Below are 27,625 nucleotides of genomic sequence, written 5' to 3'. Positions count from 1 at the left end.
GCCTCTCGTCGTCCTTGCCCGGCGTCATGTTCCGGGGAAGGGGTTTCGTCTGAATGATCGTTTTCCAGTCTTCCGGAAGGGCCGTCTTGATGGGTACTGGCTCGATCTGCCATCCTATTTTGCGTAGGACGGCTCGTCCGTGTTCCGTGTGACTGAGCCGGATTCTCTGATTTGAGAGGTGGGCTTCGATGAGCTCCTCCACCGTGTTGTGGACGCCCATGTCTAGCAGTTTTTGAGTGGACGAGTAAATAGGCATGCCCAGTGCTTGTTTCGTTGCCTTACGAAGCATCGTGTTTAGGGTGTCCCTATTCGCCTTCGTCAGCTATTCGCCTTCGTCGCCGGGGTGCTTGCAAGACCTATCCACTTGAATTTAATTTCCAGGGTAACGTCAGTTTCGAGATATTATTTCCCATAGTGTTATGGGAAAATTATGAGTGTTTTAATCCAGTTATGTTTCTTGTGTTCGTTATGAGTGTTATATTATGAGTGTTACATTCCAGTTCTGTTTGTGCTTCAATGTTTCAATGTATAAAAGAGCGTTTTGTTAGAAAACTAAGCGGAACAACAGCACATTTCTTACGGCCAGTTTTACGACGCGTATCTGCAAACTGGTGCAATTCTGAAGATCCATTCCAAGTGAATACGCCTTGCAAAACTCGCCGGCTACGATTCGTAAATTGCAAATCGTGCCGTAAAGTAATTAAGTCGAAATATACTTAGGGGACCTTTGCTAATTACTTGGATATGCGTTTCTATTTCTCGTGAAAGAAGTAATGCCTGCCTCTTCAAATAATCCAGCTCAAGAACTGGAATCATGAACAGGCGTCTTTTTTTTAAAGATTCCATAAACCTTAATAATGATCACCCTGTAGGAAGCCTTTATAATTTCGTTAGAATCGTAATAGAAAACACGATAGCTTACTAGACAACTTTGAAGAGTTGAAAGACATTTCAGAGAGAGAAGGAGATTCTTGATGTTTGGAAGGAAAGGTTGGGGTAAAGACATTTAAGAAAACAGAAGAAAGAAGTGTAAAAAAAAGGCGGGGGGGGGTGCGGGGAAGAAGAAAAGGGAGGGGGGGGGAAGAAGAGAAGGCGGTGCTTTCGGTCGCTTGGGACAGACACAAAATTGTAACTAAATAAAAATAAAAACAAGGATAGTGGTTAAGAAAAAAAAAGGAAAGAAACGACAGCAACAAATATAGCGATAAAAAGAAAATAATGGGACGCGTTGGAGGTGGTTATTGTCTGGAAACCCGGCAGCCGACTTCGTTTCCTTCAACGGCGCAACGCTAGCTAGCTCGGTCGAAGCGCGTCTGGCGGCTCGCCGCCTCCGATGACGTCACGCGAAGCAGAGCAAAACCATGGAAACGGACGGGGAAGCCGTCAGTGCAAGCTCCGTCGTCCGTGCCGACGCCGCTCCACGCTCGGTCCGACCTGCTGCCTCGGCGGCGCATAGCTGGCGTTGCTCTGCGGTGTCGTCGAGTGGAGTGCGCCGCAGCCGCCGTCGGACGCGCACACGCCGCTAAGCCTCGCCCAGCACTCGCCAGGTAAGCGCTTCTTCGTCGAGCCGCCGACGGCTTGCGTTGCATCGCGCTCGCTGCCGGCAACGGCCCGACGCTAGCGCCGCGGACGTCAGTCAGCGGGCACGCGTTCATTCATCGCACGGCGTCCTTCAGTTTCCGTCGCCTTATCGCCTGCGCGCGTTTCACGCGCGGTCGATGAATAAGTAAATAGGAGAAGATCATCATCATCGTCAGCCTGGCTGCGCCCACTGCAGGGCAAAGGCCTCTCCCATACTTCTCCAACTGCCCCGGTCGTGTGCTAATTGTGGCCGTGTTTCTCGTCCATGCAAACTTCTTAATCTCATTCGCCCACCTAACTGCCGTGCCCTGCTAGGCTTCCCTTCTCTTGCAATCCAGTCCGTAACCCTTAATATGCGGAGAAAATATGCGTAAATAAATCCAGCCGCATGTATATATATATATATATATATATATATATATATATATATATATATATATATATATATATATATATATATATATATATATATATATATATATATATATATATATATATATATATATATACACACACATTCTACGGCGGTCTATGCTCTCTCTTACCCTCACACCCTGTCCTTTACTGATTTATCTTACCACCCACTGTTGGTGTCGCCGGGTCAGCCAGTGCGACCAGCGTGAGAGTTTTTCTTTCCTTCCTTTCATCATTGCCTTGATGAAACAACCAACTACCACTAAAGCAGAGCAGCAAGGAAGGGGAGATCGATAGAGGGATACAAGAATGCAAACATAGAGAGAGAAACCAACGATAGGAATGGCAGGGGGATCAACCAGAGGAGCGTCCGGTTTGCTACCCTACAACGGGTAAGGGAAAGGGGGAATAGAAGAGGGAGAGAGTGAACACTGCGTGTGCACGCAGGCATGTAGCAGGCGTGTAGCAAAGCGCCGGGCAACCAAAGTCAAGTCCAAGCAAGTGCCCCGCAGGTATACATTGGGCTACCGTCGTTCTACCGTCTGAAGCCGATCTTGGTGCTTCCCCGTAGATGGTGGATGCGCGTTGAAGTCACCTGGGTTGACCAAGGGACCGGTGATCGTTAAACAAAATAAACGAGCAGGTGGAGCGAAATCTGCAGTTCTTTCGAGTGTTTTGTGCGGCTGGGTTGCTAGGTATACGTAGAACTCACGCGTCCGTACATAAATCAGCATCCGCATATACATAGGCCGACTGCTGAAAGTATATTCAGTGTATAGGTGAGAGGGCTGCAGTCGTGACGGACGGCAGCTGTTGCGCCTTGAATTTGTCGATCGTTCGAAACAATCCCACGCTGGCAAACACACATCTGCACTTTATTGCGGTCCGCCGTCCATATGCGCAATAAATGTTGTCCCGTTATACCTCCACGGAGCGAATGCTAACTTTGGCAGTGCATAATACTTTCGATGAACTCAGGCAGGCCACTCTGATGCGAAAGAGGGAAAGCCTCAGCTTCACGAAAACTGGTAGGGCAATATTGGCTCGACTCAATATCCCAGCATACCCCGTTTATTTCACCGAACAGGCCGTACCTCTCCCTCCTTCGGTGAGATCCAAAATTACAGTAGCTCCAATTTCCAAGAACGTGCACCCCGAGTACAACAAGGAAAGGCGCAAAGCCAGCGCACAACATATTAAATCCATGTACTGTAATAACCCTAGGTACTATACGTACTACACGGGCGCAGATGCGTGTGCAGAGGCGACCGGGCAGCGCTACCAAAGGTGGTACGCCCTGGCAGTCGTGAACGCGATCTGCCAGCAGCAAATAACCGCGTCGGCCACGGCGGTATCCCCATACCTCGGCCGAAATGTTAGCATTGGCGACTGCCCTCGCTCGTGTAGAGCGTTCGCGAAAGGACTCGGTTGTGGTCACGGACTCCCGGGAGACGTGTCCCATGTTTCTCAAGGGCACGTGAATGCATCTAGCTTCGCGATAATTCCCAAATCTTTCGACCGCCGTCATCGCCTATATACTCTGGTGCCCGGGACACACGGGGGTACAATGCAACGAACAGGCTAACGCGTTGGCTCGAGAGTTTACCAACCGAGCGACGGCATCCTCTTCTAACCCCAACCACTCGCACTATCACTTTCAAAATTCCATAAATTTAAATGCCAAAGACATCCTTGCTCATCAGCGCGGAGTCCGCAGAAGATACCCACGCCTCACTCACAACTTAGCGAGGAAGAGACCACCCATTAGCGCAAAATACAGTCTGGAGTGTTCCCTCATCTAAAGTTGCTAAACGCCGTGTATCCCATTCGCTATAGGGCCAACTGCCCTTGGTGCAGAGGCATACCAACCCTAATACATGTAACCTGGGCGTGCACTAAGTTCCCTCATAGGCCAAATAGCAGCAACGCAGTGGAGCAGCGGGAGGTCCAGCTCGCCCGCTCCGACTTGGCAGGACAAAAGTCCTTAATTAGACAGGTCAGGCAAGGTGGCAGAGGCAAGTGGGGGCGAGTATATATATATATATATATATATATATATATATATATATATATATATATATATATATATATATATATATATATATATATATATATATATATATATATATATATATATATATATATATATATATATATATATATATATATATAAAGTGGATGGGAAAACAGCGCCGCGGTAGCTCAATCGGTAGAGCATCGCAGGCGAAATGCGAAGGTGGTGGGTTCGGTTCCCACCTGCGGCAAGTTGTTTTTTCATCCACTTTAATTTCCGTTAATTCTTCGTTTCTTTATTTCATTTACTAAGCACAAGTAATTTCCCCTATGTTGTCCTTGGTGTCAATGTTTGTTGGCTTCTTATGATATGACAAATAAAATCGGGACCCTCGGTTATTCGGTTATTCTTTTATTACATAACGAGGGTCTCGAATCCGGCTACATTGATGCCTTCAGGTAGCATATGTGGGTTTATTGACCAGTTGCCTTCACCCAAAAAGATCACGTTCTCGTGACGCCTGCGGCAAAAAGGACGTCCCACGTCCGCCGCCAAGTCTGTGTGTGGTGGCGCTGGCTAACACTTCCAGGGTTCTACTAGGACACATAAATACCCAAGAAAGTGGATGGGAAAACAGCGCCGCGGTAGCTCAATTGGTAGAGCATCGCACGCGAAATGCGAAGGTTGTGGGTTCGGTTCCCACCTGCGGCAAGTTGTTTTTTCATCCACTTTAATTTCCATTAATTCTTCGTTTCTTTATCTCATTTATTAAGCACAAGTAATTTCCCCTATGTTGTCCTTGGTATTAATGTTTGTTGGCTTCTTATGATATGACTATATATATATATGTGCCAACGAATCGTGACACTGGGCATATTATTGGTGAAGGCAGACTACTCATAACAAACAGCACTTACGGACGTAACGCTTTGAGATTTCAGTGCCGTATTCGTAAAAAAGTTCGTGCGAAAAAGCGGTGCTTAAAAAGAAAAAAAAAGCAGGAGCCGGCTGATGTTGCCAGCGAACGTATTAGCGAAGACGCGCCGTCCAGTGAGAAATAGATAGCTGTTATGAACGATCATCCGTGCCATATCAGTGGTTGTTCCGCTAGTCTATGAGGCGCAGACGTTTGGGCGGGCCAAATTATACCCTTACACACCGTCGCCTTGCACGGGTCCCTTAAACACATGGCTTGGATCTGTGCGATACCGACGAGAAAAACGAGTGGTCAAATCACGCTACAACCCACATTTAAAGCACAATGTTTGCCCCAGACAACAAGCAATCAAGATGCACGAAAGGAGGGAGCAAATGTTTCCGTGTAATGTTTGCCGTTTTGTGGTTAAGCAAACGACGCACTTAACTCGCTACACTCATACAAAGGAAAGGGACGGCCAAGCGCGTTATACAAACACGGAAGTTCAGGGTTATGGTGTCAGAAACATAAGTGAAGGCGGCCGGCACATGGCAAGCAGCACTTACGAATGAGGGGCCGACTTCACGAAGCTTCTTGTTCGCAAGCGCTGTTGATCATTAGCCGGCGCCTTTGGCTAATATTGTCTAACATATGGATTGGGTGGCACGTGCTCTTACGAAAGCTTTAACGTAACATCATTTTTTTGTGAATAGAGGCGAAGATGCTTTGTTCATTCGGCCCGAGAAGTAGTAAGAGCTAGCGGGCACTTTCGAATATTGTTCCTAATTGTTGGGCAATGACACCATATGTGTAAGAACTATTGCTAAGCGTTACCAGAAAAAGAATTTGTTATAACGAGGTAAATTTTGACCATGATGTCAACTGTTTTATTCCTTACAATTTCTTTATTCTTCACGGCGTGTGTCGTTTACTCTTGCAGATCAGTGAGTTTTAGTATTCGCTGAAGGTAAAAAAAAAAAGCGCAATACGTAGAATGATTGAATGAATTTGTAGCTGAGGCGGGCGACAACAAGATCCATGCATTTTTCACCTGCGCTTCGGAAGAGCGCTCAATGCTACGTGCTAAAGCTCAACCGAGGCGATCTGTGCAAGCGGCAACGCGTGCAGCCATGGAGTCCGCGCAATTTTATGTAGGTAGAGATAGCATAACACGAAGCCTGCGCAATTAATTAGCTCTGCAATGAAGATGGCGCCACGCGGTGTCGAAAGAGACGTGCACGCGCTATTCGAGATTGCAGTGTGACAGCGATCGTTAAGCAGACTGCGACTTCAACTGTTTGTCCCGGCTGCAGCTGCACGCGCCGTGCTAAATATCATCGCGCTGTACAGGGCACGTGCCTTTACCGAGTTCAGTCCGCGTGAACCAGTGCCAGTGCCAGAACCAGTGAAGGATGGTGGGCAGATTGTTCTAGAGAAACTGGCCACCCTGTATACGCAATGCCTCATGACGTCGAGCGTACCGGAATCTTGGAAAAACGCTAACATAATCCTAATCCATAATAAAGGGGACGCCAAAGACTTGAAAAATTATAGACGAATTATACTGTCCGTTGCCTACAAACTATTTACTAAGGTAATCGCAAATAGAATCAGGAACACCTTAGACTTCTGTCAAGCAAAGGACCAGGCAGGATTCCGTAAAGGCTACTCAACAATAGATCATATTCACACTATCAATCAGGTGATAGAGAAATGTGCGGAATATAACCAACCCTTATATATAGCTTTCATTGATTACGAGAAAGCGTTTGATTCTGTCGAAACCTCAGCAATCATGGAGGCATTACGGAACCAGGGTGTAGATGAGGCGTATGTACAAATACTGAAAGATATCTATAGCGGCTCCACAGCCACCATAGTCCTCCATAAAGAAAGCAGCAAAATCCCAATAAAGAAAGGCGTCAGGCAGGGAGATACGATCTCTTCAATGCTATTCACAGCGTGTTTACAGGAGGTATTCAGAGACCTGGATTGGGAAGAATTGGGGATAAAAGTTAATGGAGAATACCTTAGTAACTTGCGATTCGCTGATGATATTGCCTTGCTTAGTAACTCAGGGGACCAATTGCAATGCATGCTCAATGACCTGGAGAGGCAAAGCAGAAGAGTGGGTCTAAAAATTAATCTGCAGAAAACTAAAGTAATGTTTAACAGTTTCGGAAGAGAACAGCAATTTACAATTGGTAGCGAGGCACTGGAAGTGGTAAGGGAATACATCTACTTAGGGCAGGTAGTGACGGCGGATCCGGATCATGAGACGGAAATAATCAGAAGAATAAGAATGGGCTGGGGTGCGTTTGGCAGGCATTCTCAGATCATGAACAGCAGGTTGCCATTATCCCTCAAGAGAAAAGTCTATAATAGCTGTGTCTTACCAGTACTCACCTACGGGGCAGAAACCTGGAGGCTTACGAAAAGGGTTCTACTCAAATTGAGGACGACGCAACGAGCTATGGAAAGAAGAATGATAGGTGTAACGTTAAGGGATAAGAAAAGAGCACATTGGGTGAGTGAACAAACGCGGGTTAATGACAACTTAATTGAAATCAAGAAAAAGAAATGGGCATGGGCAGGACATGTAATGAGGAGGGAAGATAACCGATGGTCATTAAGGGTTACGGACTGGATTCCAAGGGAAGGGAAGCGTAGCAGGGGGCGGCAGAAAGTTTGGTGGGCAGATGAGATTAAGAAGTTTGCAGGGACGGCATGGCCACAATTAGTACATGACCGGGGTTGTTGGAGAAATATGGGAGAGGCCTTTGCTCTGCAGTGGGCGTAACCAGGCTGATGATTATGATGAACCAGTGCCCGTATTCACAAAAAAGCTCTTGCGTCGGAATTGTTCGTAAGAGTAAGTTCTAGCCAATCCTGATGCCGGACGTATTATCGGAACCGCCCAGCCAATGGCAAAACGCGCGAAAACAAAGCTTTCACTCTTGTTCTACCGCACCTTAATATATCGTGCGGTTCGTTGCACGCTTTCCCCTCCCGCCGAGAGAGTCGTAGGTACAAGGGCGGATGATACCGTCATAATGTCTTCACATATGAACGATGTCATTCTGGCAGTCCGGTGACGTCCAGAAGTGCTCAGGTGGCCGAGGCTGGCTGTTGCACTCCGGACGACATATGCATGTCCCTATGAAGGAAGGTTTGGGCGCATGAGAGCCGTGGGAAATCGGGTGTCGTTGCGACTTGGAGACACGCGGTGTCTCCTGCTCGAACCTTCGGTGGACTAGGCCATTAAGGCGACGTCTCTGTCTAGAAATGCCTAGAAGGCCTAGAAAATGTATGTGTCTTTTTGGTCCTTATGCCCAGCGTTGTCGCAGGAATCTATGGCGCGGGAGCAGTCCTGAGGCGCTATAACGCAAAACTATTTGAAACTTTTCTATTCCGATTCTGCTATCAGCCTTCCACGATTGGTAAAAAACTTTTTTCGACCACGCCCACTTCACCTATCTTTCACGCGACGTCACAAAAACCGATATAGCTCGCCCTCTGATATGACGTGTACACACTCATTATGCATCATTTGACCAAACAAAATTAAAATAGTTATTTCTGATTCGACGCCTTTTCGCCATTAGCCCTCGGCTATTGTTAAAAAGTTTTCGGGCTGCACCCATTTCACCTGCTTGTCACGCGACGTCACAAAACCGCACAAACTCACCGCGTTAAAGTGACGTGTACGCGATAAAGACGCATTAATATGCCGAACAAAACTGAATTTTCTTCTTAATAGCCGCAGGCTGCCCCGTTCCGAAAGGAATAAAAGATGGCTGCTGCCGATCGCTGAGACGCTGGCTACTCGCACCTGCCGGAGAGCATGGGTGTATTTGCGTATAATAAAACTTCTTGGGTGGCCATGTAACGTTTTCGAACCCTTTCGGCACGTTTACCACCTCATTCTGCCAACTCTTCTTTGCTGAGGGTCAGTTTTAGCGTCATTCGTAAGCTTCCGTTGCATGCCGCCGTGATTTTCGACCAGCCACCACAAGCTAAGTAAGGGAAGGCCGACCTATCGCAGACGACGGCACCACTCTCTTCATCCGGTTATCGATTTTCATTGCACTGGCTCTGCCCCAGTGAATCCCTCTCCACTTAAGCGTTCTCCTCGCCTCTTGTCAGCCAATTAGATACGACAAGCCGCTCAGTGTAGGCAATGTTATTCGTTTTTCAAGCAAACAAAAGTGACTTCCTATGAACGAGGAGAGCGTTTGATTGGTCTGTTCAGAGAACCTTGCGGGTGACCGCCCGGTGCTTGCGTCGGTGGTTACGCAAATTTGACGTCAGGAGATTGGAATAGAAACATATTGGAATAGTTTTACCTTATAGGGCCCCTGCATGATTGCTGGTGCTGAAGGTGTGTTCGACAACGTTTCTTTCTTGCAAAACGTCGTATTCGTTGTGTTCCTCTCGCGTTTGGTTGCCTTGCGCACTGACGTTTTCCTTGTTGCGTCTGTGCTTTCGGCGATGCTCTCCGTCCGTGTCGACGTTGTCTTTGTGATGTTGTTGCGGTATTTGATGAGGTAGCGTATCTATCGGAATATGCCTTTTGATTACTGACGCTAACTGACGTAGAGATGAATGATTAGTGTGTGCACTGCTCCTTTTGGTGAGATTTGTCTGGTGGCGAGTACAGTGTGGCAGCCTTCTCAGAAGGCTTTTTCGAGGCTGTCGCAACGACATGACGAATGGGCGCTTCGGTAATTCCAGTGTGATGCTGCTTTGCGTTTGCGACGTTTCTTCACTGCCAGCGTCTTGTTGAGGTGTAGTACGCAAGGGGGTGGGGGGGGGGGAGGGCTTGAGAGCAGCGAAGCAGCTACATCTCTACATGTATATGGCTCCACATTGTTGTCGCCTTGAAAGGTATGTGCGTTGGTGCTGGCACCTGTATTCTGATTTCGTCCTGGCAGAAAGCAAGTTTCATCAGAATAAGTAACAGCTGCGCTTGAGATGGGGTGTCGTTTGACAGCCGTTGAAGTGTCACGCAGCTTTGGTTGGAACAGATGATCGCTACGTGGAGACTATGGGTGATTGCTGCGACCCAGTTGTAATGTTTCCAGCTGTTGGATGAGGGAGTCTGCAGCGTACACCTTAAAGCGACTGATCATATCCTCCTTGATTTTCTCCCACGATTCATACTTGGGCATGTCCAAGGCTTGCGGTGATGCGGTCATGATGCATGGTCGGTGTCAGTGGTGGAGCTGCGCGCTCTGGGTTCCCGCCGTGGTGTTAAGTACTTGCGTGATGATGTGAGGCCAGGTCTTTATCCTGTCGACTCTTGTGACGCGAGCAGGAGGTTGCAGACGGAGACAAAAATGGTCGCCCGAACCCTGTGTGTATGCGTGTGCGTGTGCGTGCGTGTGTGTGACTATACGTGTAACTTTGGTTTTTCTTTGAGTGGACATTGCTGGGGCTAGGAATTGACTAAATTTCAGGGCCCATATTCCCAAATATTGTACGCTAGAAGTTTTCGCAAGAAAAGTTGCTTAGCCAGCCGAGATGTCAAAGCATATGTTTAGCCAAAATATCCGGCCAATGGTAACGGTGCTGCGCGAACAAGAAGCTTTGTGAGTAAAGGGCCAAGTTAACAGTATAAGGCGTTAGCAGCTAACCATTACATAACTTAGCCAAGGCATTAGTAGTTAGCATCAACGCATAATTCATATTTCGTTCCTTCTTGAGAAAAACAATACGTGTATCGTACTAGTATAGAACGGTCGAGCAGACCGAGTAAAAAGAGAAGAGAGAGTGCGCAGCTGCGTCAGCCCACTTAAATAGCGTCTGGAGCAGCAGCTGCTATTTGTCGACGTGTATACTGCTGTGCGTAGGACTCGGGAAGGTATACATACATGCGTCAGGGGTGAGGTGCAGATGGCTGTGTTCGCAGACCTTGGCTCTCGTCCTGCTTATACTTGCGGAAACAGGACATTGCAGGCTTGTGTTGCGATCGTAGGTAAAACCGTGTAAATAAACGCATGGCTCACGGTAAACGAAAAAAATAAAAAAATAAGGCGTCGTCGCGCAACCAACCGTCGTTCGTCACAACGCCGTGGCGAATACATACGAAAGGAGGTAATTTTTTTTTCTTTAATGCGATTTTCATTGGGATCATTGCACATTCTGTGGCTTGCTGTATCGAGCCTGGAAAAGTGTGGAAACCGGAAAGACTGTTGTACCACAGCCACTTACTCGCCGACCCGGGTATACATCGCGCTTCTGCGAGGGTCGAGAGGCGAGGCGCTTACGCGGACAATCCTTGCCGCAAAGCGACAGAAAGCCTGGCTCAGCTGCGTGCGTGAAAGTGGCGAGGCAGCAATCAGTATTGGGGTTGGCCGGTCTCCGCGAACTCTGAGCAATCTTTTCAGTGTGAAGTGCGATGCGAATGCAGTGCGCAGCGGCATTGAGGAGGAGCAGAAGGAGGAGGAGGAGGACAAAGGCATCGATAAGAGTTAATTCTTCCGATTGACGCCCGAGGACGCTGGGGTCGCGGCGCTCGAACGCGTGAATGGTGGGGCGATTTTCATATTTTCGCGAGCTATTTTTTTTTATAACGCGGAAAAAATGATTAGGCGAGACATGGCACGCTGAAAGCAACTGGATCGGGTGTTTCAAGGCACAATTAGTACTTTCCTACCGCAATTCGCGCCCTCAGTTCAGTAATTATGTTTGTCAATTAATGTAATTTAGTTATCGATAGTGCAATTACGAAAAAGGATGCTCTTGGTGCGGTACGTTACTGCTGGCAGAATACCATCGATTGCGTCCTCGTACATTGTGTATTTTATTTTCAAGAGTTTGGCCAACGTTAGCAATATATATATATATATATATATATATATATATATATATATATATATATATATATATATATATATATATATATATGGGGGGACGAGAAGAAAGGAAAACGAAAGGCCCGGCTTTTATTAGTCATATCATTCGAAGCTAACACACAGGCACCAAGGACAGCATAGGAAAAATTACTCGAACTTATTAATTGAATTAAAGAAATCAGGAAATTAAAGTGGATGATAAGACAACTGGCTGCAGGTGGGATACGTACCCACGTCTTCGCCTTACGTTGGTTGTTGGCTTATATAAGAGAAGAAAGGAAACGTGGGCCGATCTTTATTAGTCATATAAGAAGCTATGTTATGATATGTATCGGGTGTTTCAGCGAACACTTCCAAAAATTTTTTTTGAAATTGCCTGTGACAGATAGCACACAAGAGGTGTACATTACTTGCACAAAAATTGCAATGCATAATCAACTCATTAACGAAAATCACTAATTACGTCTTCAACTAATTACGTTAAGGTATGTATTGCAATTTACAAATTCTAGCCGGAAAGTTCGCAAGACGGATCCACTTGGAACATATTCTCAGGATGACACCAGTTTCGAGATACATATGACACCAGCCGAAAAATGCATTGGGTGTTCCAGTTACTTTTGTGCTTCAATGCATGAAATGACGTTCTGTTAAGAAAGTGCAACGACAGTGCATCTTTACCGCAAGTTTGACGGAGCGCATCTCGTGAATGTCATCCACGCAATTTTTTTCAAGTGGATATGCCTTGCACTCTCACGCGCTATAATTTGTAAATTGGAATACGTGCCGTAAGGGAATTTGTTAGAAACTTGATTAGTGAATTTGTGTTAATAATGGATTATGCATTTCAATTTTTTTGTGCAAGTAACGTCCACTTTTTCGACTGCTATATGCCACAGGCAAGTAAAAAAAAATGAAAGTGTTCACAACAAGGACAACACAGGGGAAATTACTTGTACTTACTAATTGAGTTAAAGAAATGGTAAATTGATGGAAATGAAAGTGGATGGAAAAAACAACTTGCCGCAGGTGGGGAAAGATCCCACGTATTCGCATTACACGTGCGATGCTCTCATAATGGGAGAAATGCGGAGAAGCCGGCATTTGTTTGCTTATGTTAATGTACAAATTTATGATGAATAAATAATGTCTAATGTCTAATGTCTAATTAGTGACCCGTGCCCGTTGCTAATTACTCCACGCTAGGCGAGAAGTGGGTTCGAGGGAAGGACATGAAACAAGGTACAGAGGTGATACGGCGAGGTTAATTATAGGAATTGCGCAGTTTACTGCTCCCGTGCAGCGCGTATGTGCGTGCTTTGCGGCAGGTTAACATTAGCGGACAGGGATCGAGGCTACTGAAGCGCAGCTACGAGTCTTTCTATAGCGCGTATAATTTTCACAAATGTTTACCTAGGTGTGTCCAGTTCAAATGAACGAGAAACACAGAAGTGCCCTGGTTTTACAATCGTTGAACCGACTCCACAATGAAACTTGTTGCATGCTCAAAGAATCAGCCAAACTCTGTCTTGAGTAGACTTTTGATTCAGGCCCTTTGTAATAAATATTTCTTAAAAAAAAGATCGTTAAAGAAAAATAAAATCGGCAGCATGTTACATTCCTGTAACACGTGAAGTCGAAAGCCTGCTGTACACGTGGTAATCCATTAAGTTATCCGATCACAGGGGTCAGGGTTCTTGCAAGACATAACGAGCTGCAGTGTGAAGTAAACGTATTGCGCTGTAGGTCGATTTCCTCAACGACACATGCGAGCCCCTAATGCACTATCTAAAGGTTATTTCGATCTTTCTTTCTTTCAGTCTTTTTGCTTTCTATCTTTCTTCATTTTTTCGTTTCTTGTTTCATATCCAGCCATGGCATCTTTGCTTGCTTATGGGGTATGAGTCATTCTTCATTACATGTCCTACCCATGCCCAATTCTTTTTCTTGATTTCAACTAAGATGTCATTAACTCGCGTTTGTTCCCTCACCCAATCTGTGCTTTTCTTATCCCTTAACGTTACATCCATCATTCTTCTTTCCATAGCTCGTTGCGTCGTCCTCAATTTAAGTAGAACTCTTTTCGTAAGCCTCCAGGTTTCTGCCCCGTACGTGAGTACTGGTAAGACACATCTGTTATACACTGGGTGTACGAGGACAACTTGGCGATGCCAGTAGATGGCGCAGCGTGTCCAGAGGGAAGCGCCAGATAGGAGCGCTCGTGCATGCCGCGTTTCAACTGATCTCATATTTGGACAGTCATCGTAGATGAGTTATGCCCGAATTTTTTCTTTTTAGAAAGAAACGGTCGTTTCTTGCAGGTAGGCTGTGTGGCTAGCTGTACATTAACAGCAAGCCAAATTTCAGGGGCAGTTAACTAAAATATGCTAATTAGCTATATTAATCGCCAACGTTAGGGCGCACGGATGTGGAACACTGATGTTCAACCTAAAAGCAGGAGTTTATTGTGTGCCCATGGAGGGGAAAGACAAGGCTTAGCTTCAGTTCTTTGATGTATATATTCTGCGTTTAGCTCTTTGAGATTGTCTCCATCACGCAGCTATAGCTACCTCATGATACAACTGAAGTCCGATGACATTCCCGACATATGCAGGTTTTTTTTTTCTTGCGCACCATGCACAATTTTCATTAAAATAAGTTATGCGCGCAGTTAACGTGGCGCTTTTGCAAGGGCGCTCCTAAACCAGGTGGGCATGCCATGCCGCTAATATAACGTCAGCTTCAGGATACTAATTACCAAAACATTAATTAACTTTTTATTAGTGCCTTTGGAGTGGTTGTCTAAGTGGCAATTTTGGAGCCAGTCACAGTATAATGTACGACCACATTTCTTTAAAAATCTAGAAAAATCTAGAATCTAGTTCGCGATATTCATAATCGAAAGTCAAAACTCAATTGTAGGCAATATGAAAACTCAGCGCGTCCCGCTGCGTGTCAGACGGTAACGCCACGGGAGGAAGTGGGGGGACCGAGTTTGAACGACAGCACGTCAGGGCAAATCTCGACGTGGCCCACAGCCGCACATGCTTTGCCAGTCAGAGCGGGCCATACTAGCGCCTGCCGCGACCTGCCCAAACAGCGCAGCTCCAAGCTTCACCGCGCTTGTCGTCATGGGGCGCTTCCGTCTGGTGTAAAAACGCTCCCGGCACGCTCGGCTCCGATAGTGCCTCGAAATTTCGTGATGAATATATCGAATCGGCTGTGACTTTTAAGGTTTAAAAAAAAGTCAGGCTTCACTAAAATGTTGCACTAAAATGGCTACACTAAATGTGCATACCTCCGCATTTTCCATTTAAACAACTGTCCCTAAGGCACCAATAATAAATATAATTAATGCTCCTTGGTTAATTAGTTTTGTGAAGCTCACGTTATTAGCGGCAAAGCATGTCCGCCTCGCCTTGGAACTCCTTTGCGAGAACGCGGCGTTCGCTAAGCTTATAGTCTTTTTTAATTAAAATAAATTGCCTAGCATTAAAAACAAACAAGTAAACACCCTCTATACGCACTTCGCTTGCCGCTGTTGCGTATCGCAAGAGAGCGCACCGAAACATGACCTTCGTGTATGTCATCCGTTATTTCAAGAAAGGACGCAACGTGATGAAATGTTGTCGCGCAGCTGGCTCTTGGTTCGCATCCTGTTAGGCAAGAGCTTCCTTTATGAGCGCACAGGCTACGCGTACGACAAAATGGCAAGCATGCGTGAGTCAGTGGCTTACTGGCGGGCGGGAGCGAGCTTTCTGCGGCAACGGCAAATCGATGGAAGGCTCACGTCAGTGGGCAAGTTCCTGTCATGCCTTTGGCACCACGACCTCCACTGCCCCCAGAAGAATGCAATGCTCTCCTTCCGGTCGCTCGTCTCGGCCGCTTTCCGTCGGCCGCTTTGTTCACTTCATCGAGGTAAACACTCGCTAAATGCACCTCAACTTCAGAAGCGTTGACTGTTGGGCCAGTCGGTGCATCGTGTTGTGTCGTCTAATGACAGACTGGCGAGAGAAATTGTTTGAGGCTGGCCAGACATACGCACAATCTGTCAAGTTGTCTTGACGGATAAAGAAATTAGATATCTCCTGGGGCCTTAGTATTTTTTTTGCATGTGATTATGCGTATGCTCTGTGTCAGCCTTCTGACTGCGCATGTGATGCCCTCCGCCTCCCCGGGAAAACCTTTCATTAAACTTCAGTTGTAAGTGAGCGTCTGTCCTGTCTACTCCGTTTCTTCCTGCCCGTATTTCCGCTCAACGACGCTACATGCCTCAACTTGTTGAACCTTACTTCCACCGAATATCAAAACGAATATCGAATATTTTGTCGTTTTTAAAGCAACATGAAATACGAAGTTTTCTAGCTTGGTCAAAAAACAAACAAACAAATAAATAGAAATATCAGGCCTATATATATTGCCACATGCATGTAGTACTGTTCACATTTTTAGATATCTGGACAACTGAAAAGCTTGTATACAACAAACAACTGCTTTAGGTTATCTGGGGGCACTACGGCAATGACAGTAACAAAACAAAAATAAACAGCATGTTATCAGATACACGTATAATGCCGCGTTAGCTGAAGTAAAGCTGTGTCGTACTACAGACCCCCACAATGCTTTAAAGAGATGGAAACTTGGTGAGAATAGCCATATAATGATTCGGAACAAATACGCATATCGGCTCCCTAAAAGGGAGCCATTCTTATTGAACGATTCGAAATTATCGAGCAGAAGTTATCTTTTCCGAGCGTTCGCTCTGGCACTGGCGCCCCTGCGCCACAATCAATCAATCAATCAATCAATCAATCAATCAATCAATCAATCAATCAATCAATCAATCAATCAATCAATCAATCAATCAATCAATCAATCAATCAATCAATCTTTATTTTCAAGAACAAAAAATTCGAGCTGGCCTGTAGCAGAATCATTTACGACCGTCCTCACATCTATCTTTCCGTCTCCCTCGAGACTCTAAATTTAAAAGTGTTTTATGCTTATATATTCGAAACAATCGAATGTACGACAACTTCGAATAGCGAATTCTCGAATGGAATATCAGGAATTATTTGATTCGCATTCAAAACTTCGAGTATTCCCACAACCTAATTATTGTCCTTTTGTCCAGCTTCAGGATTGGTTGGAATTTTCTCTTAAGAACAATTCTAGCCTAAGAGCATGTTTGGGAATAACGGTCCAGAGCTAGCGATTGCGGTGAGTAATGGTATGCAATTAAGAACATTGTAAGAGTACTGTAGAAAGTGGAAGAACTGTATGATTGGACAATGTGACATTCGAGACATCTGAATATTCATTTACGAGCGAATATAGGGGATGAACTACAGGAAGAAATTACTGTGGGTGGGGTTTAGTCGTCGACAAATTCAGGAAACGCCTTACAGGCAATGTATTAGCCATTGATTAGGGGACGGGGGGAATCACAGTAACGTAGAAAGTATCTAAAGTTAGGAATCAAACTATAAAGCGCGAACAGCAGCAACGACGTAAGTTCCTACAAGAAAATAAGCAAATAAATAAATAAATAAATAAATAAATAAATAAATAAATAAATCAATAAATAAGCAAGATAACATAGGAATGCATGTGTGAATATGAATCCTGTCTTGTGCCTTTAGAATAGGATTTGAAACAAAATTTCACGCACCAAGCATACAAGATAGCAAACCGAAAGGGCAGACGCCGCTTGCGTCTGAGAGCGACCCGCATCAAAGACGGCGCCGACTGTGTAAATGTTCGGCGCCACTACGCCCCTGCTCTCCGCTGTTCTCCTCTGCTGATATTAGGAGCGGCGGAAGTTCGCAGAAGGCACGGACTTCGCGGCGCCAGTGATATATGGCGCTCTGGGCACGTCAGCAGAACAGGGCAGGAGCCGCATTTATAAGTAGTTCATACCCTATGAAATTGTTCGTAAGAGCAAATTGCAGCCAATACTGATGCTGGACATATTCTTGGCAAAGGTGACCGGCCAATGGAGAAGATCAGTTACGAACGGAAAGCTTTGCGAATTCAGCCCCAGAGGTTCACCGCTTCGTAGTTTGGCTCACATTCGTCTATCGCTTTGCCGTTGAGCCGTCGCGTTTTCTTTAACTGATTGCGCAATGTGGACGTGCTTTGGCCACAAAGTCAAGAGGCACCCGTTTTACTATACGGTTTTATTACCGGAGCTTGCGCAATATAAAACAAAACAAAAAGTAAATGAATAATATGGAAATCGATTGCTGACATTGCTGGGAGGACGGCACGAGAGGCATGTTTCTCAACATTCGTGCCTCGATAGGTGATGACGCGTTCACCGGCATAAACGAGTTTTTGTGTAGGCTGTCCCATAGCGCCCGTCTACTTGCGTTAGGTTTATACTCTTTCTTTTTTTTTTAATTCTTGCGCAGCGTATGTGCATCCTGCGGGAAGCTCGCCTATTCATAGATTCCTTGCTCTGACGCGAGAGGGTCGCTGTGCTGGCCGAGGGTCTTTTTGAATTTTGTTACCCAGATCTTGTTGTTTATAGGGGTGATCTAACTTGTTAATTCCTTGCCCGAAGGAGATGACTGCCGGGTATTCAAGAGAGAGAGAGAGAGAGAGAGAGCGCGAGAGAGAGGAAAATGATTTATGCTAAAAGGAGTTCAGTTCAGTTCAATTTATTTTCCAGAAATCGTTCTGGGTGGAATTATGGGCAAAAAGCTAAAGCAATGATTAGACAAGACCCCGAATCCTCTACTAGGCAGTGAGTGACGACGCAAGAAAGAATACAGTGACAATGCAGCGTTAATAGAAGAATATTACGCTGATAAAAAATAAAATAAACCGAGAGAGCATTCATTTTACCACAATAAAACGCGGAAATAGGTATTAACGGTACGTTTTCATGTACACATATACGGCGACACTGCAAGAAAATATAGCGCAGCAATTGATAAAATAATGCCAAAGTATTGTAGCAGCATAATAATGCTAAACATACCACGAAACACTATTAAGATTCAAAGTAAAAAAAAAAGGAAAGCTTACTGCGTGTTTACACAATAAATTTTTCCACTCCTTCAAACGAGTGTTATTTACAGATTTGTGTTTGTTCAGTATAACAGTGAGATTATGTTGCCGTTTATTATTATTGAGAAATCTCGGAACAGTCCAAACGGTTATAGCACGCGTGTCCACTTGATCAGGTCTCGACTGCAAAGATGCGACACTCTTAAGGAAATGAACCACTTGGCGCGGGTGCATATGGGTCACTTCTCCTGTTTCTTTTTTAATTTTCTCTCGTCGACTTAGTATGTTTGCAGTTTGTGCCGCGTGTGGGCTTACGTATGGTGCAGTGGTTAGTTGCAATCTCCCAACCGTGACTCAGCCGATTCTAATGTAGCCTACCTTCCCATTAGTGTTGCACAACAACAACAACAACAACAACAACAACAACAACAACAACAACAACAACAACAACAACAACAACAACAACAACAACAACAACAACAACAACAACAACAACAACAACAACAACAACAACAACAACAACAACAACAACAACAACAACAACAACAACAACAATAACAACAACAACAACAACAAGCGAAATAAGATTAGCGATCTACCTCAATATCTTATTTTGCTAGATAAGAAGTATCGCGACGTTTCCTGTTATTATTGTAATCATACCAATGTGCTATGATTGATGTAAGACGCAAAAGGAGAATTGTTAATTTGTACTTTACGCATAAAAGGAGAAGAGGTTGTCGACTACGAGAGAGCGCACCCATGACAGTTGAAAGCTTTCTTTCTTTTTTTTCCTTTCCTTTTTTTGTGCCAGCTATCTATCTGCGCGTCCCGGTTAACGGTGTGAAGTGAAAATCACTCCAAGGATTTTGTGCTCGTTGACAATTTAGACACACTGATTGCCGTACTTGAGGATTTGCTGTAGTCTAGAGACCTTGTTCCCAGCTCTAAAGAAAAAGTTGCTTTCGTTTTGTTCGGATTAGTATTGATGCAATTTGACGTTGACCGTAAGAATAGTTTCTGAGCTACATTACTATTTATTTCTCGGTCGTTCGCATAAGGGTCAGTAATTCGTAAACTGCTGTTATCCGGGTATATAATAAATTTTATTTTTTCGTCGACGTGAACGACATAATTTATGTAAATGTTTAATTAAAGGGCGCCCAGTACACTTTCCTGAGGCGCTCCTTAGAGCACTGGTAAAAAGCCCGTTTGTTACGTTAAGTCGACAATGCAATGCTAATTCCGCAGAATGGCATTAAGAAAAAAATAAGGAAACAAAATGTCGAAGCACACAGCTACGTGCATGAGGCAATCAACGTGTCATCGTTCACTTCTGTTTACTTTGCATGCCTTGACAGCACACCTGGCGCGGTGACTCAGTGGCTGCGACTTTCCGCCGATGGGAACGAGGCGGCATACTTCGATTCCCGCATGCAGGGACCGCATTTCGATGGCGACGGTGTGCAGGAACGCCAGTGTGCCGAGCTTTGAGTGCACGTCATGAAACCCGAAGTAATCAAGAGTTCGTTCGAAGGTCTTTACGTAACGTAATGCGCAGCCCCCGCGTTTCTGTTTCTTCAGGACGCCAAAATTGTCGGCTAGTGCCGGATAGCAAAGCGGGCGTTCGTTTGGTTAACCTCCTTGCCTTTCCTGTCTTGTAACTCTCTCTCTTTCTCCCTTTCTGTAAAATTTTTTGACCCTGGCCACACCCATCGATGGCAAAGAGAGTTATTCGTGTGCTGCTGCAATTTTTTTCAAGAACACCGGCCTCAATAACCGTTTGGTAGTCCTGCTGTGCGTCCTATATCGCGTGCGCGATGCTCACTCTTTTCCTTCTTCTATTCCTCCTTTCCCTCACCCTCAGTATAGGGTAGCAAACCGGACGCTCGTCTGGTTGACCTCCCAACCTTTCCTCTGCTTGCTTCATCTCGCTCTCTGTCTTTAGATTAACTCAGCCAATCGTTTGCTCGGGGCTGGATTTCCTTTAGGAGCGCTGCTTCTTGGACGAGTTCGTGTTTCACACTTTTATGTGGCCACGCACTAAAGGATACGCACGGAATTAAGCGCAACTCGCAAGTGACGTTCACTGAATTTCGCGTGTTCACATAAGCGCCTCATCGCACGGCGGCGTAATGTTCACTGTCTATGTTACTGCTGAATTTAGAAAGCATGTTTCTTTATGCGAAAACAACGCAGATGCTGTACCGACGCACGTGGAACCTTCACTGGTTACATGAAGTTATGCCTCGGCAATATATTTGCGTGGTATGCTTATGGCGCAGTTCAAAAATGCGGAACAGGGGCCGTGTTCACAAAGCTTTTCGTCCTTACGTGTTCTTTGCCATTGACCAGCTGCTATTCGTTAATAATATATATGTACAGCATCAGAATTTGCTAGCTTTGTCTTCTGTCGAATAATTCAAGCATAAGAGATTTTATTGTGAATAGGGGCCTAAAGTCTACAGTCACTACAATGCGCTTACAGGTGTGGCCGTCTCTGTAACCCTTTTCGTCTTGTTTATGCTCTCTTAGTGGCTCAGCTATACGCCTTCCCAGTCTTTCTTTTCTACAGGCAAGATATAGCAATTGAACTTGAACGTTGACTCTGAGCAAGGGCTTATATCGTTGTGCACGCCGAGTTCTATGGCGCGTCATCCAATAAGTTTCCTCCGTGACAAGCGATTGGGGCGCAATAACGAAAAGCAGCGACGAAGAATATAGGAATTGAATACAATAGTGTCACTGGTTACGGGTCCTCAGCAGTAAGCGTGCACTACAACGAAATAACCTTCGGTTCCCTCCCTAGGCGCATAGTAACGCTATGCCATACGCGGCTTCACAGTGCAGGTGCACAAAACCACTTTTTTTTCTTTTTTTGCCCCACGAAAGCTGCACGACCCCTGGATACCGCTGACAGGCTTGCGACACGCGCATAATACAGTATTGGCGAAATGGAGTCGCCTGTTTTCTATACGCAGTGGCAGGTGCGTGTCTAGCGCCGCGAATCACCGCGGTCGATGTACTGACATAAGCGATTGGTGTACGATGCTGTTGGTTGTGGCAAGTGAACAGCTGCGACGACGATGCAGACTGCAGCATGGAGATAAAAAAAATAAGAAAAAAATAGTATAAACTGCGCCATGATATCCATCAGCCTACCTACTCGATATCGAAAGAACGTGTATACATGTAGGTGGTGTACTGAGTGTTTTATTTATTGATGGGGCTTGGAGTTAAAGGTAAGACGGACGCCGACCAAGAACATAACAAGAAAAGAAAAGAAGACGTTTCTGCTCCCATACGGGAGTCTTGCTCGATGAAAACATATGAAAAGGGGAGACGATTATGTACGTGTGAATAGATGGCGCGAACAGCGGGCATAAAGGCAAGGAAGGCTGTCGTCATTGCGGTTCAGCGTGGTATCGATGGTCTGGATTAAAAATGACTCGAGACGCATCTGCGAGGTTAGATTACTTTCAGCGGCTAGCATGAAAGCACATGCGCTGCTGAGAAAGTGACCATAAAAGTGACATAAAAGTGACCTTGCAATTGAACAGCGTTTAACCCAGCCTTCGAAGCGTTCTTTCAGCCCACCTTACGCAAGCTTCGCGCTGTATCACCGACAAGATGTCACTGTGAGTCACTGAGTTACATACACGATGTCATTAATTTATGCAAACTTATAACCCAACCATGGCTGAACAAGATAAGACGTGTTATCTAATACCAGGCATCGATGGCTATGCTTTCCGTATGTTTCTTGCAAAATAATAAATTATTCTGTCAATACACAAAAGTTATTTCTTATTATGAATGTGGAGTGCAGAAGTGAGGGCAGGAAAAACAGTCAACAGCGTGCGATCGGCCCTCTCACTCGAGCGTTCTTATAGCTTCAGCACCCCTTGCGTCTTCTTCATTGCAAAATAATGAAATTTATTTAGAAATAAAAATGCAAAACAAGTGATTTCTAAAACTATGTCGAATCCTGCCCTATGTATAATTTAGCTTAGAGTCGCTACATTAACCAATAAATATTTATATTTATTTTTTAATCACACTTCTCTTGTCTCTGATGTCATTTTTATTTCGCACATCAGCAGATGCATCGATATACTCACATTAACCATACTTTCCATCTCATTTAATGCGTCCCTAATATGAAGTCGCGAAGAACTCTGCCTCATCATACTCAGTTTCATTTGCTGCCGTACGTTGCTACACTACGAACGTGCGCACACTCTTGAAGCCTTTTTGTCCACTAGCCACTGAAAGTAATCTAACCTCGCAGATGCATCTCGAGCCATTACTAATCCAGACCACCGATACCACGCTGAACCGCAATGACGGTAGCCTTCCTTGCCTTTATGCCCGCTGTTTGCGCCATCTATTCACACGTACATAATCATCTCTCCCCTCTCGTTTACTTTCATTGTGAACAAGGCCCCCGTATGGGAGCTGGAACGTCTTCTTTCTTTTTCTTTTTTATGTTTTTTGTTGGCGTCCGTTTTGCCTTTGACTACGAGCAATCCCGACCAGACGAGTTTTCGTCGAACTCTTAATTTCATTGGGCTTGGAATTCATGCATCTGTATCGTTCGCGGTTGTTTTCGAGAAAGAATGTCATTGTCTGGCGCGTTCCGATGTTGTTACAGGGAGAGGGTGAATGACAGTCGAATTTACGAGGTACTTACGGAGTGCAAACTAGTAGGCAATATTTCTCGCTCTTGTTTATACATTCTCGATAAGTCGAAATTACCTGCTGCATGAGGTTGGCCAGGACTAAGGCATCAAGAAAAGAGAGGGCGATATCTAAAGAACAAAATTGGTTTAATGAAGGAATAATTAACCAAAATATAAAGCGATACACAAATTATATTACTAAAGTACGCATATTTAGCAACCATGCCTTTCAAAACAAAAACTAAATTTACAGGCATTTAGAAGCGTTTCGAGAAGCAGTTGATTTGATGCACGCTTGGCATTTCAGCGGGCCTTCAGGTACTGGGCTCCAGGCCCAGGTTACAGAAGGGATAAGAACCGCCGCACAGCGAATCTCTACACAGCCTTAAGCCCCACCTGTGACGTAGCTTACTGCGTGTGGCATGCAGTTTGCAAGCTGAGCGAAACTGACAACAGGTGCACTATTGCTATCGGCTGGCGAAATCCAGCAGCGAATGACTTTGTCCCTTTGTCTCGCGTTGACGGCGCCTCGCGGTTTGACATTGTGTCGAGATTCGCGCCTCTGAATGCGAAATGAGTTGTACGAGTGTCGAATCTGATGATGAATATCGCGGAACAGATGTACTCTGGGAGAATGAAAGGGTTGTTGTCTTCAAATACGATTGTCTTGAATTTTCAAATATAAATTTATGTCCTAATCTTGAAAGCAAGAAAAGTTAATTAGGAAGTGTTTGGTGACTATGCATTTGGTGAATGTAATTGTTTGCAAAAGTGGTGTCTGCCAAAACCGCACGTGAAAGCATATTTTGCGTTTTTATTTAAATTACCGTTAGTTAAAGCCTCTAGGATCCTGTATCTTCCTCAACGCTGTCAGTTTGTTGCTGCGCTCTATAGTATATTTACCACATTGAGAAATTTTCTTTCTTGCAAATAGAGTCACAGTCACCAATGTTGCTACGCCGCGTCTTGTACAGTGCTCGTTATACTTCAGTGAACCAATCTGAGCGTGACCAAACCGTTTGATGCATTCGCAAAAAATAAAGAACTTTCCATGACATTTTTTTCTCGTTCCAGATTTGAGCCAAGCTTGATTTTCGACGTCTTCAGGGAACGTTTGACGATTAATATAGCGCACAGTGACGGAAATTCGACAGCTACGGTTTCTGAAGCTTTTCCAGTGTTATTACTTCACTACAAGAAAACATGGGCCTGCCTAAGTTCAAGGTACGTTTTTTTCGTGCGTGTGTTTTTTTTTCTTCTTTTTTTTTGCAAAGCTCGAGCGGGTAAGAAGCCTGAACAATATATCGCAGATGTTAGTGGGGCAAGTTAATATTTAAAGCAAAGCGTTCTCTCTGCCTACCTTTACTGGTTTGGTGTGGCTGCTGCTGCCTGCTGTCATCTGCTAGATCGGTCGGTATCTCCATGGATATGTGAATCGAATTCTGGTGTTTTGCGCGCCAAAACCACAATTTAATTTCGAGGCGCGTCGTAGCAGGGGATTCAGGATTAATTTTGACCGCCAGGGTATGATCTTTAACGTACCCGCAGCGTACGGGACACGGGCGTTTTTTGCATTTCGCCCCCGTGCATTTTGCATTTCGCGGCCGGGATACCATTCCGCGGCCTCGTGCTTAGTAGCGCAACGCCGCAGCCTCTAAACCACCGTGGCGGGTGTCACTGCGGATATGTTTGTGGATATGCGTACGAAGTTGAATCTACGCACCAGCCAACAGGATTGTACAACCCTTGTATGGCCGACTTACAAAATAGTGCAAGTGCTTTGCGAAAAAAAAAAAATTGCTGCAGAAAACAACAACATCTAATGTTGGCTCTAGCCTTGAAAGCACACCGGCCTCTCACTAACATAGCACATTATATTCAACAAATTCATTGGTTTACTTGATTTTCTTTGACTTAGCCATTCGGTATGTGCCACAGCGTGTGTGCCAACTTTCGGCCAATCCTCCATAATTGGTACACCTCACTGCACGGTGCACTTAAACGTAGCTGCATTCGTGTCGTACTTCTCTGCGCACATGGCTTTCCTCCTCACCTTGACAGGCATCCCATACCGCATTCGTCCTTGTGACATCGCTGCGTAGACGTCTTACATCGTGCATACACCTGACTTGGTGTTTGTATTTTGGGATAGGTTGTGAAAAAGTGTGAGTGCGCTAACGTAAAAAAAATGGCCTAAGATTAAAGTAGGGACCTCTGTGGTGGATAAACATAAACATGCCGTGATTTCGCTCACCGCATAGGTTGAAAGTGAACGCATGGCCGTCCGCATGGCCGTCAATTCTGCAGGGTTTTAAAAACGCACTACTTTACTAAACTTAGCTTCACATAGATTCCTACGTGCATGTGCAATGGATCTGTAGAATGCTGTCTGTTCTTCACTAACCACATCTAAATTGCCATATTCATCAAAAACTTTCTATTCTCTTCTCCCGAGACACTTACGTTTCGTTCGTTTAGTGTGGGTGCTGGGTCACAAAGGCCTAGCCTTAAACGAATATTCAGATACACTCGCAGCAGCATCTCACGATGGTCTTATAATCCCAATTTTACATTCGTCAGCTTTCATCACTGAGGCGCGATTCAGAAAATATACTACTACAATGACGTTATAGTTATGCGGAAACCCGCAAGGTGGAAAGAAGAATTGCTACGAACGGGTGAATGTCTGATCTTCTCTTTATTAAATACTACTACAAACATGTTCGCGCAATCATCACTGGCAACATCTGATTCCTCGCATCTCAGTTTTCCTTGGAACAACAAATGGTGCTCCTCTAGAAAAATTGAGTAATGATTACAAGACTACGGTGCCGTGTCCCCCAACTGAACTTTCACCTCCACAGGTATGGTCTGGCTGTATCACCCTTGTGCCCTTTATGCAGTTAGAGTGAATATCTGGAACGCTTCTTTTTGACATGCCGTCGTTTCATTATTCAACGGAAAAGATTTTTCGAAGAACCCTTCCGAAAGCTTGGCTTGAATTTGACACTTCCTCTAATTCTTTCCTTTGTGGTTACCGTACTGGGTTAAGCCACCGGAACGTTTGTGAAGCCATCTGCATGTTTCTGCGTGAGAGAAATCGAATTGCATTTTAAAATTCTTCAAAATACTTATAATGTTCACAAAATGCACAAAAATATCTAGTTAATTGATTATTCATACCTGTAACAATAGACACTTTAATTTCCAACTACAAGATACTCATTTCATTTCAACCTAATTTATTTAAAAAATGCTAACCTTTCCTTCACCGCCTGATTCATGGCCGATCCCCCAGAGTGAGTTGCGCCATTTCACTAGGAAAAAAGAAAAAGAACAAACACAAGATTTCCAATTCTGTCGTCTACGAATGCGTTTGGCACACATTTTGTCACTGTAAGAAATATATTCGCGTTACATGACCGGCTATTATCCCCGTATCATCTTAATCTCACTTGCGTGATACATCGTCATTAGCATTTTCACTTAGCATGCCATTAAATGATTGTACGTGGAATCTTGGGTTATTATTCAGCCAAAAGAAACCGTGAACGTAGTGACAGTCTATGACTTTTCCAGATCATGCTCCACAGTCACCTGGAAGGACATTTGCGGCACACCACCATCTGGGAGCTGGCTCAGTTGAGTACCCTTCGCTTTTCACTAAATAAAGAAACGTGCAATAAATGCCCCCATTTGGCAACTGTCATCGTCACTCCGTTTTGGTGTCGCAGTTTCCTCCTGATAGACCGTGTCAGCATCAGCACTGAATGTACCGAATCTCAAATGGCTTACACGCCATTTGCGATGTAAATCTCGCGTGTAAATGGCGTACACACCATTTACACGCGATAGATTTTGACGCCAGATATAAAATAATGGTTTTCGCGAGATCGATAATGTGCGGTTCTGCATTTTCACGATTTTCTTTCTTTAGCAAAGAATGAAGAGGTTTGCCTCGCCATATCCCTATCACACTATTGTAGATGACAAACCATTATGCGCGAAAGGACGCATGTTTATACGTAGAAAACAAGGACAATGCGAAACATTCGGATATACTAGTTGCTATCAGAATCTGGTTGTAGGTGCCTTGGGTACAGCATAAGTGCGCAGGCACTTGTCATGCAGGCAGATAATGTGCTTT

The 27,625-nt window shown here is 44.9% G+C and overlaps 1 protein-coding gene and 1 non-coding gene across 2 annotated transcripts in view; both read left to right on the top strand.

Annotated features, from left to right (window-relative positions):
- Nucleotides 1-1,286: 1,286 nt before the first annotated feature.
- The window catches only part of LOC135900696 (adenosine deaminase-like), a 43,576-nt gene continuing 17,237 nt past the window's right edge, over nucleotides 1,287-27,625 (top strand). Inside the window, exons 1-3 of the mRNA XM_065430237.2 lie at nucleotides 1,287-1,547; nucleotides 24,553-24,702; nucleotides 27,058-27,119. Coding sequence (XP_065286309.1) covers nucleotides 24,682-24,702; nucleotides 27,058-27,119 — 83 coding nt within the window. The 5' untranslated portion in view covers nucleotides 1,287-1,547; nucleotides 24,553-24,681. The remainder of the gene's footprint in view (nucleotides 1,548-24,552; nucleotides 24,703-27,057; nucleotides 27,120-27,625) is intronic.
- Nucleotides 4,648-4,720, top strand: TRNAS-CGA (transfer RNA serine (anticodon CGA)). The gene has a single exon. It is a non-coding gene; the product is annotated as a tRNA-Ser (tRNA).

Source organism: Dermacentor albipictus, chromosome 3 (assembly GCF_038994185.2).
Source record: "Dermacentor albipictus isolate Rhodes 1998 colony chromosome 3, USDA_Dalb.pri_finalv2, whole genome shotgun sequence".
Lineage (NCBI taxonomy): Eukaryota > Metazoa > Arthropoda > Arachnida > Ixodida > Ixodidae > Dermacentor > Dermacentor albipictus.
This window is presented reverse-complemented; position numbering and strand designations above follow the sequence as displayed.